Consider the following 11,460-nt stretch of genomic DNA (forward strand, 5'->3'; position numbering starts at 1 on the left):
GGCAGCCGACCGCGTGAAGTTTGGCTCAGAAGCTGCTTTGATGCTTTGGTTTTAACCTTTTAGTCCGTTCTTATCGAAGCTGCTTCGTCAGTACCTTTTTATGTTTTTAGCCTGTTTCCACTGTAAATTGTACATTCAGTCTTTGGTAATAAAGTTAAATGTCCTGAATGGAAAGAGCCTCGATTCTGTTCACGACCACACGTCCACTTCAGGGACGCTCAAACCTTCTTTCAAACCATCTCGGAGCAACGTTTCAGCCGACGTGTTCAGAAGCAGTGACGCTGATAAGAAGACGTGTTAAAGGAGGATTCACTGCTGTGGGCGGCAGCAGGAAAACTGGTTTGAGCCTCTTACAGGACAATATTTTAGTGTGTGTGCTGGATTTCTAACGGAGCGGAGAACCACATGTGAACGAGTCAGAACCAGATCAGTGTTGGTCAGTTAGCTAAACTGTTAGCCTGCTGGCTAACGGTATGAAGCAGTTTGTCGCCTGATGATCAGGCGTTCGTTAGTTGATTCACAGCCAACGCTGGTTTTTCTCCAAGTTTCTGACCACCATGAAATTCTGCCTCTGTTTTCTGTGGAGTCACTTGAATAATAATCAATAATCAGAAGCTTTGATCAGAAGACGTGATCTTCAGCATTAGCTGGACTTCACTTCTGCATCAGTGCTGTTAGTTCACTTTGTTCAATGTGGAGTTTCACTGAAGACTTTCTGTCAGCGACACAAACAGAAAGCTGCTGATTGGTTTAGTTCACAGGAGCAGCTGAATGTTTCAGTGTGTTTAAACGTGTTCACTTTGATTTAGAAGGTTTCATGTCAGTCAGAAGCAGAGAAACCAGCAGGAAAACCTGGATTTAATTCATCGTCAACATGTTTTAAAGGAGACGTTCTGGAAAGTGTTACTGTCTGAACTTTTCTCTGCTGAAACACCTGCAGGTTTGTGTTGGTGGTTTGTGGAGACATGAGAGCAGAAGCTGAACGACACCGAAACATTTATTCTACCAACATTTTATTCAACGACAACATGGATCCTTCCAAGTGATCTCGTGTTTGATCCGGTGAGCCCACATTTTTACATCAACATCACAGCACAGGAGAAATAAAAGTACACTGTTGAGGAAAAAGTTCAAGAAACTAAAGAAAAGCCTTCAAAGATTTTCTCACATTCTCAGAAAACCAAGTTTTTAAAAGTGAAGTCGAAGTCCAACGCTGGAAAACTGTGAAACAGGTTTAACAAAACTTTATGTACAAACAAGACGTGAACAAAGACAGAGATGGAGTGTGTGTGTGTGTGTGTTACTGTGTGTTTGAGTGTGTGTGTGTGTTACTGTGATTGTTAATATTCTGAGTGTTTCTGGTCCTACAGAGAACTCAGAGACACTGAGGAGCCAAAAGACCAGAACCTGAACCCAGCATACAGAGGCTCAGTGAAGGTGGTCCTGAAGGTGTGGAGGTGGATCAGAGAGTCAGAGGAGACTCTGTAGAAGGACAGAGAGCCGGCAGGACAGTCCAGGTACACTGCTACTCTACCAGAGGAGGAGTAGGAGGAGGAGGAGGAGGAGGAGGAGGTGGAGGTGATGGTTGTTTGTTTGTTATTGTGACAGACATAGTAACCAAGACCTGAACAGCTCAGACTCCAGGAATGATCATTACATCCAAACACACAGTCATAAATGTTTCCCCTCCTCTTGATTCCTCTGTAACTCACAGCTACATAAACCCCTCCTCCTCTCCACTCCACCTCCCAGTAGCAGCGACCAGTCAGACCTTCTCTGCACAGCAGCTGATAACAGTAGTCCTTAAATCTCTCTGGATGATCAGGATATGGCTCCTCCATCATTGTCACCGTCCTGTTGTTGTCAGACAGTTTGAGGAATCCGTTCACTGTGTTTGTGTCCACTGAGAGTTCACAGGAATCTGATGGAGAGAAGAAGACACCAAACAGCAGCAGGTTATCAGCTGATCCAACTGTTGGCTTTGACTTTAGTTTATTCAGGGTCGAGCAGCTGGAGCCTCCTTCTTCTTCTTCTACACTGCGTGAACCGGTTCTGCTCAGTCACGGCTCAGGACTCAGCTGATGCAGAAGATCTGGTGATCAATGACTGATGACAGTTTGTGGGGCTGATTACATCATATTTAAATGTCAGGACACCTTCTGTGATCCGACCACCACAGAGAACATAGAACCACAGGAACTAGTGACCATATTTAGGAACTACAACTAGTGGAAAGATCCTCAGCACTGATTCATGAAGCCAGAGAACCACAGCAGGAGAACCAGGACCAGGATCCACAGGAACCAGAGAACCACAGCAGGAGAACCAGGACCAGGATCCACAGGAACAAGAGAACCACAGCAGCAGAACCAGGACCAGGATCCACAGGAACCAGAGAACCACAGCAGGAGAACCAGGACCAGGATCCACAGGAACCAGAGAACCACAGCAGCAGAACCAGGACCAGGATCCACAGGAACCAGAGAACCACAGCAGGAGAACCAGGACCAGGATCCACAGGAACCAGAGAACCACAGCAGGAGAACCAGGACCAGGATCCACAGGAACCTGGAACCTGTAGATCCTGGTCCTGGTTCTCCTGCTGTGGTTCTCTGACTTCATGAATCACTGCTGAGGATCTTTTTACTGATATTAGTTCTGTTATTATTATTCACACGTTAAATATTGTCGTGTTTTTCACTGTTACCATATTGATCAGTATCAGTCACATTGATCAGGATCAGTCATATTGATCAGTGTCAGTCTCATTGATCAGTGTTAGTCATATTGATCAGTGTCAGTCACATTGATCAGGATCAGTCATATTGATCAGTGTCAGTCACATTGATCAGTATCAGTCACATTGATCAGGATCAGTCATATTGATCAGGATCAGTCATATTGATCAGTGTCAGTCATATTGATCAGGGTCAGTCACATTGATCAGGATCAGTCATATTGATCAGTGTCAGTCACATTGATCAGGATCAGTCACATTGATCAGGATCAGTCATATTGATCAGTGTCAGTCATATTGATCAGGATCAGTCACATTGATCAGGATCAGTCACATTGATCAGTGTCAGTCATATTGATCGGGATCAGTCACAGTGATCAGTATCAGTCATATTGATCAGTGTCAGTCATATTGATCAGTATCAGTCACAACATTGGTTATGAATTAGCTCTATATAAAGAAAGGTTGATTGATTAATGACCTTAATTTATTAAATGTTCATCAGTCAAAGAAACAAAGTGACAGGTTGTCATCTGTAGCTGACTAGAAGGCTGCAGTGTGGAGTCTCTAAATATCTTTAAACATCAGATTGTGAGCTGCTCTGTTCTCATGAATGAGTCTGAATCCACACTCACACTTCCTCAGACCAGGTTTCAGCCTGTGTTCTCCACCATGGTCCATCCTGCAGGAAGAAACAGTCAGAGGATGAAAACAGGAACATTTCTATAGAGATGGTTTGTCTCAGTGTTATTACTGAACATGTTCTGCAAATAAAACACAACTTCCACAATAAAACCTGTGAATATATCAAATGAATCTACAGAGAAATGAAAAGCGTTTGTGAACGTCTTCCCAACATCTACAACTTTCAAACAGATATTTGTGAATCCTTGAATTTCAGACAAACGTCCCACCAAAGTAAGAGCACTACTTTGAAATTATATTGTTTTTATTTTTGGATTCTGTGTTTTGCCGGTCTGTTATATTTGCAAAATATCTTTTTTGTATTTGTGGAAGGTGTTTTATATTTATAGATTCCACATTCACAGACAGATTGATGAGCTGTTCATGCGAATAATATTGGGACAAATGTATCTCTATAATTAGTAACAAGAAAGCACAAACACCATGTTTTGGCTCTGTTCATACCTGAGAGTGTCCAGTCTCCACTGTGGATCCTCCAGTCCAGCAGACAGCAGCTTCACTCCTGAGTCTCCTGGATGGTTGTAGCTCAGGTCCATCTCTGTCAGATGGGAGGGGTTGGAGCTCAGAGCTGAGGCCAGAGCAGCACAGCCTTCCTCAGTGACCAGACAGCCTGACAGCCTGGAATCAGGAAAGAGTTGGTACAATTTCTCAATGAAAAAAGAACTGCAAGAAAATCTACACCTATTCTCAGACTGTTCTCATTACCAGGTCATCAAATATTGTCGTTTTGTCGACCCCTTTTGTGTCTGATACCGACTAACAAGGCACCTTGAAGTGTCTGTGCGAGACACTAGAGGGCAATGTAGTGTAAATAGTGAGAATGTCTGCAAAGGAAGGGGGTCAAATTGGATGGATGGATGGATGAATCGGTCAGACACTGAACTTTCAGCCAGGAGACAGTTTCACCCAAACCATCTTTTAACCAGGTGTTCATTATTCTTGCCTCATGATGAAGGTCCAGTAGTCCTGTGGCGAGGTCAGAGTCCTGTGAATCTCATACAGAAGCTAAACAGAGGTCAGCATTTGATGACATGGGAGTGAGAAATGTTTGGAGTGAAGGGCCAGATCAGTGTTTCTGAACATCTAATGCTGCAGCTGAAGGGTGCCTTGTGCCTCAGTACCAGACGCTGAGGGACGTGTCTTTGACGACCTGGTAATGAGAACAAGTTAGTATCTACTGAGTCGCTGGCTCATAGACATACATCAAAAACAGGAAGCCACACACAAACAGTGATGCAGTTATACAAACCAATAGAAACTATTCAGAGTTACAGTTACAACTCCTTTCCTGTTCTGTTTGTTTGGAACCATTTTTCAGAGTTATATGAGAAGAATGATCCCTCAGATGTGGAGTCTCCTCATCAACATTAACCTGAGTGTAAACCAACGTTTTAATCAGCTGATAACAAACAGCTGATCTCTGACCTGAGAGTCTCCAGTGTGCAGTGTGGACTCCCCAGTCCAGGAGACAGGATCTTCACTCCTGCATCCTTCAGGTTGTTATCACTCAGGTCCAGCTCTGTCAGACTGGAGGACTGGGAGCTGAGAACTGAGGACAGAGCTGCACAGCTTCTCTCAGAGAGGTTACAGCCACTCAGCCTGAGGAAGAGACAGTGATAAACACAATGGTAGACTTTCTTCTTCATGAAATATAAAATCTAGAAATGAATATATCCAGTGATCCATCCACCTACAGAGCTTTGCTGGAGGCTCTGACCACTGGCAGCAGCCTCAGAAGAGCCTCCTCTGAAGCAGAGTATTTCTTCAGGTCAAACACGTCCAGATCTTCTTCAGATGACAGTAAGATGAAGACCAGAGCTGACCACTGAGCAGGAGACAGTTTATCTGTGGAGAGACTTCCTGATCTCAGGAACTGTTGGATCTCCTCCACTAGAGAACGATCATTCAGTTCATTCAGACAGTGGAGCAGGTTGATGCTTCTCTCTGGAGACAGATCCTCGTTGATCTTCTTCTTGATGTATCTGACAGTTTCCTGATTGGTCTCTGAGCTACTTCCTGTCTGAGTCAGCAGACCTCGTAGGAGATTCTGATTGGTCTGCAGTGAAAGACCCAACAGGAAGCGGAGGAACAAATCCAGGTGTCCATTTGGACTTTGTAGGGCCTTTTTTACTGCACTCTGGTAGAAATGTGTGGGTTTAGATGTGTCTCTAAATAGTTTAGACCACCGTTTTGCCTCTGACATCAGATTGACTCCAGAGTTGATGAAGGTCAGATGGACATGAAGAGCAGCCAGAAACTCCTGAATGCTCAGATGGACGAAGCAGAACACCTTGTCCTGGTACAGTCCGCTCTCCTCTCTAAAGATCTGTGTGAACACTCCTGAGTACTTAGAGGCTTCTCTGATATCGGTGCCGCACTCTGTCAGGTCTGATTCATAGAAGATCAGGTTCCCTTTCTGCAGCTGCTCAAACGCCAGTTTTCCCAGAGACTTGATCATCTTCCTGCTCTCTGGACTCCAGTGTGGATCTGTCTCAGATCTTCTATCATACTTGACGTTCTTCAGTTTGGTCTGAACCACCAGGAAGTGGATGTACATCTCAGTCAGGGTCTTGGGCAGCTCTCCTCCCTTTGGGTTCTTCAGCAGAACCTCCAGAACCGTAGCAGTGATCCAGCAGAAGACCGGGATGTGGCACATGATGTGGAGGCTTCGGGACGTCTTGATGTGGGAGATGATCCTGTCGGCCTGCTCCTCATCTCTGAACCTCTTCCTGAAGTACTCCTCCTTCTGAGGGTCGGTGAACCCTCTGACCTCTGTCACCATGCCAACACACTCAGCAGGGATCTGATTGGCTGCTGCAGGTCGTGTGGTTATCCAGAGGCGAGCAGAAGGAAGCAGATTCCCCCTGATGAGGTTTGTCAGCAGCACATCCACTGAGGTGGACTCTGTCACATCAGTCAGGGGCTCATTGTTGAGGAAGTCCAGAGGAAGTCGACACTCGTCCAGACCGTCGAAGATGAAGACGACCTGGAACTCTTCAAACCTAAAGATTCCTGCGTCTTTGGTTTCACTAAAGAATCGATGAACAAGTTCCACCAAGCTGCACTTTGTCTCTTTCAGCACATTCAGCTGTCTGAAGGTGAAAGGAAACATGAACTGTATGTCCTGGTTGACTTTGTCTTCAGCCCAGTCCAGAGTGAACTTCTGCGTTAAGACTGTTTTCCCGATGCCGGCCACTCCCTTTGTCATCACTGTTCTGATTGGTTCCTCTCTTCCATCTGAGGCTTTGAAGACGTCCTCACATCTGATGGTTGTTTCTGGTCTGTCTGGTTTCCTGGAAGCTGCTTCAATCTGTCTGACCTCATGTTCATTGTTGACCTCTGCAGCCCCCCCCTCTGTGATGTGGAGCTCTGTGTAGATCTGGTTCAGCAGCGTTGGGTTTCCTGCTTTGGCGACGCCCTCAAACACACTCTGGAACCTCTTCTGCAGGGTAGACTTGAGTTTCCGCTGGCACTCAGCAAGAATCTCTGAATGAACAAAAATTAGACATTAGTGATAAGATGGCACAACAAATGTATCTGACAAGTATCTTTAGTACTTAGTAGAGCACCTTTTAGCTAGTTTAGTTTAATCTGAGGAATCAGAGTTCAGTCCTCATGAACAACAGCCTCCAGTTTTCTATTATTCTTGGGTTTATGTGCTGCAACCTCCTTCAAATCTCACCAGAGATTTTCTGTGGGATTGAAGTCAGGTGACTCTGACGGCCACTCTGGTGTCTTCCAGGACTTTTTCCGAAGCCTTGGTGGACTTTGAGGTTTGCTTGGGATCATTGTCCAGTTGATGAACGCATAATATGCAGCTTCCTACTCTGTCAAATACCTTTCTAATGACCTACCTGTTGGTTCTGAGATGGTAGATGGGAAATTCTTCACTACTTCATTCTGATCCATCGAAACCAAAACCATTTTGGTCACTTTCATGGTGTTTATAGAGTAAGTCTTCATCATCTGATCCACTGTGTCCATCCTGTTTGCTTTCTCCAGTCGACTCTTTGGGATTGGTGGGAAGCCCTTCAGGGCTCCCTGCAGGTACCACTTGAATTTTGTAAAGTCGTCTTCTCCCAAATCCTCCAAAATTCCCAGGAGGGCCTGTTGAGGTGTCATCATCTTTTTTTCCTGCAACGATCAAAGACATACTAAAAGAACGTGGGGGAAGCCCAACCATGACAGAGAAATGCTGATTCACTTCTTAAAGTTTTGGGAGAGGGAGTTTGTCTGTCCTGAATTAAAGTGGAGAGACGGAGCACACAGCAGTGTCAAAACCAAATAATTATTATTAAGAATAGTTATGATATTATTATGATATAGATATTTAAGACTCACTAAACTTGTCAGTAAAGTTTTGTGTTTAGCAGTGGTGGGCCGTCAGGGCCAGCAAGGCCTTCTCTGCTGGCCTGAACTCAGAATCACTGATTTACGTTTTAATATTTTCCCATTAATCTTTTTAGATTATTCCTAATAGTCTCTGCTCTTCATCTCATAGTGTCTCAGTGTCTCTGGGCTGGGGGGCTTCCAGCAGTGTATGTCTATATTAGAGCTTTTATCCAATCATATTTCAGCCGTCATGTGTTGCCAGGGTCAAAGAAATCTGCCCTGAGGCCTTCAGGATCTAAAGTGCAGGCGCCCGTAGCTTAAAATACATCACAATGAAACTGCTGCTTTAACCAATCAGATTTTGAGTTGGTGACCCCAGGGCCTTCTAGCAGGTGTACGATGACGTCAGTATTTTCACGTCCTCTGATTGGCAGAGAGCTTAGCCAAAGCTAGCGATTCTTACCTGTAGCGACCTGCACGAGCTAAAACTTTATCATAATCTCATAATCATCTTAAGTATTAATAGCAGTTTTTTTAACCCACAACGGCTGACGGAGGAGAAGATGTTCATTTGGTCGCAGATCTACTTAGAAATCCATTTTCAAGGCGGACTTTCCAAGAAAAGCTGGACATTTTGAGGAAATGCTGACCCACCCCGAAGCTAGCGAGCCTGTCCCAGCCGGGAAAAGGGTTCGTCCGCCACTTTCAGGTCAGCAACTAGGAGCGGTACCCTCGGCTTACAGGCTCCGAGGAGCAGAGTGTGTTGCTGAGAACGTCTGGTGTTGGCAACTGAACGACTCTGTGTTTGGAGCCGAGTCGGTGGTTCGAGTGTTTGGTGACTTGTTGAATTCTTTTAATCGGGTTTCTTGCTTTAGTGATGTCATTCATTCTCACAACATGAGATACCTGTCTGCGATGCAGTGTCCCGTTACACTGCCTTTCTGTATAATATTGATGGTTTCTATAGCCGTGGCGTCATAATGATGGTATTAAGAGGTGGTCTGATTCAGGTAGGACGCCACTGAAGGCCCAGGTGTAAAATCAACGGCCCGCCACTGGTGTTTAGTCTGCAAAAAGTAAGTCACTGTGTTTAAAGATTACAGTTTGAGTCCTCACTACACGGTAAGTAAATCAGAAGAATTTCTATTGAAAGTGTAGGAGTTCTTTTCTCTTCAACATTTCGGATGAACTGGCATCAGTGCAGTCGATGAAGCAGATTCATTTGATGAAGTTAATTCATGCACTGAAAAAAGCTCATTTTTCCAGGGGAAGATTTAAAACTGAATAAAACTGTTCAAACTGATGGGTGTCTGGATTTGGCAGGAAAAAAGCTGGACTTCTAAAGAGGATTCAGGATGAGAAAGTCAACACAGATGAAAACCACAGACATGAAAACAAAACATCTTACTGGCACAATGATCCTGATGACAGTTGTTAGAAGCTCGAAGGTCGCTGACAGGCGATCAGCTTCACTTACAATGTGTTGAAGTCCATCAGTAAGTAGATCAGTGACCCAGTTTATATGATAGGAATCCTGTTCCTGCACGTTCCTGCCTGTTTATTCGCTTCACTGTCTTCCAGATTAGGAACCGTTTAACTCAGTATCGTACCGAAGCAGGTCAAGCTGGTTCATGTGACTTTCTACATGATGAAGTCAGCACCAAGTTAGTGTTTCACTAATATTCAAGGCCTGAGCCTTTGTGTTTATTCAGTGGTACCATGTTTTCATTCATCACTAATAATATATCATGATGAATTTCCACTTTAATGCCACAGTGAAGTATTTTAATCCTGTTTAGCTGTTTTATCACAAACTCCACATCCAGTTCACCTGCACTCACAGTGTATTTGTAGCCCCCTCATGCTCGGACATGAATGGCTGATCTGACCTCCATGTTTCATGTGAAGGAGGAAGGTTTCTGTGTCTGTGTGAATATTGGGAGAGTTGTTCACAGCCAGACTAGTCAGTCGTGCTGTTCTTTACAGTTGTGTATCGTACGCTGACCGTAAGGGAAATGTTTGGCAAAAAGTCTCTTGGGAGAACTGAAGTATTGATCTGTCTTTCCTCCATCTTTTTTCCTCCTTGTCTTGTGAGACATCTCAGATGTGGCAATAGAGTTTCTTAATCATTGGAGATGAACCGCATCCTAAATAGAACAATGTTCAATAACATCCCAAAAACTCAATTATTTGGGAACCTTCAGACACGTTGTTTGGCTAAACACTGCTCCTCATCACCTGTCCCTTGAGCCAAGATCATTGAGGATTTGATTTCGACTTCAACCACCTTTTATGTCACATCATTGAACTGTTATCATTTCATCCGTTGCAGTCATCAGTAGAGGCTGTGCTTGTTTCTCCACTCACCATAAATATGGAGTCCAGGTCTGTGTGATGCTGCAGCACAGATTCACCACTGGGAACATCTAAGTTATCCTGATGAACTCTGTGGAGGAAACACAAAAACATACCTGAACAGAAGCCACCTTTAAACACAGAGTTTACTAAGTGCTTTGACAGACGAAGCAAAACAGGATAGAAGAACATGAGAGAGGCCGAACAAATAAAAGTGGTTTAAGATTAAAATCAGTCCTCATTGACACACAGCTGGAAACAGGAACATCTGGTCTCTGCTGTTCTTCTTAACTTTAATTTGTAAATGCATCTTCTCTGAAGCTTGAACTGTTTTTCTGCTGCTTCTTTTATCTTCTACATGTTATTCTAATGTTTCTGTCACTGTTTTATTGTGTTTTATTCCCTGTGAAGCACTTTGAACTGTCTGAAAGGTCCAGTTGTTCTTTAGTGACACGATGACTCACTGTGTTTCAGAGGAAAGTCGTCCTTTGAAAAAAAGAGGAAACTCCATAGAATCGTCACTCCTGAGGGACACACAGCTGGATCCAGGTCCAGGTCCAGGTCCAGGTCCTGGTCCTGGTCTGTGCTGCTTCTGTGGACTTCAGCACACACAGAGCTCTGAGTGAGAACAATGATGGTGTGCTGAGCTCTGACATGGAGAAGATGGTGGACGGTTACAGATCCTCATCTCACCTCTGAGCTTCGGTCCGGCCGTCACGGTCCCCCCACAGGGTGGTTTTAGAGGGGGGGCCTCCCTCCTCACACTGATCCATAGCAGAGCCCCCACCTTCACACTGAGAGCTGCTCTCCTTCACTGTCCAACCAGGTCTGACAGTATTTTCTGGCTCTCACTGCTGTTGGTTCCACCTGAAGACGTCACAGTGAGAATAATAACATGCACATTCAGTCACTTCAGAGTCCAAGTCTGAAAAACACCAGTGACGTCAAAACTGGTCCAACCTGTGGCAGAAACCCAGTGAGAGTCAGAGGAGCCACTGATCAGATGGTGTAGTTCTCCTACCTGTCCACCAGGTGGAGCTAACTGACCGTCTGATTAACTACAGACAGCAGCAACATGGATCCTGGAGCCCTGAAGACAGCAGTTATTAAAGCTCTGTAGAAAAAGCCTGATCTAGACGCCTCAGTGATAAACGACTACAGACAAACATCAGACTGGTCTTTTGTGGGAAAGGCCATTGAAAGGGTTGTTTTCCTGCAGCTTAACACTTTCTTGGTGCATAATAATCCCCTCAGTCTGGTTTTAGACCACAGCACTGAGGCTGCACTAGTTTTAAATGACATCACCTGAGTAGCCACACATGGAACATTTC

The 11,460-nt window shown here is 44.6% G+C and overlaps 2 protein-coding genes across 2 annotated transcripts in view; both read right to left on the bottom strand.

The window, feature by feature from the left end:
* LOC139217591 (NLR family CARD domain-containing protein 3-like) overlaps positions 1 to 11,460 on the bottom strand; it is a 64,382-nt gene that overhangs the window by 34,802 nt on the left and 18,120 nt on the right. Inside the window, exon 4 of the mRNA XM_070848945.1 lies at positions 10,594 to 10,728. Within this exon, the coding sequence (XP_070705046.1) occupies positions 10,594 to 10,728 (135 nt within the window). The remainder of the gene's footprint in view (positions 1 to 10,593; positions 10,729 to 11,460) is intronic.
* LOC139217592 (NLR family CARD domain-containing protein 3-like) overlaps positions 1,296 to 11,460 on the bottom strand; it is a 46,226-nt gene continuing 36,061 nt past the window's right edge. The window contains exons 7-10 of the mRNA XM_070848949.1: positions 4,868 to 5,041; positions 3,887 to 4,060; positions 3,373 to 3,419; positions 1,296 to 1,921 (exon numbers count right to left, since the gene is read on the bottom strand). Coding sequence (XP_070705050.1) covers positions 1,365 to 1,921; positions 3,373 to 3,419; positions 3,887 to 4,060; positions 4,868 to 5,041 — 952 coding nt within the window. The 3' untranslated portion in view covers positions 1,296 to 1,364. The remainder of the gene's footprint in view (positions 1,922 to 3,372; positions 3,420 to 3,886; positions 4,061 to 4,867; positions 5,042 to 11,460) is intronic.

This window comes from Pempheris klunzingeri, chromosome 18 (assembly GCF_042242105.1).
Source record: "Pempheris klunzingeri isolate RE-2024b chromosome 18, fPemKlu1.hap1, whole genome shotgun sequence".
Lineage (NCBI taxonomy): Eukaryota > Metazoa > Chordata > Actinopteri > Acropomatiformes > Pempheridae > Pempheris > Pempheris klunzingeri.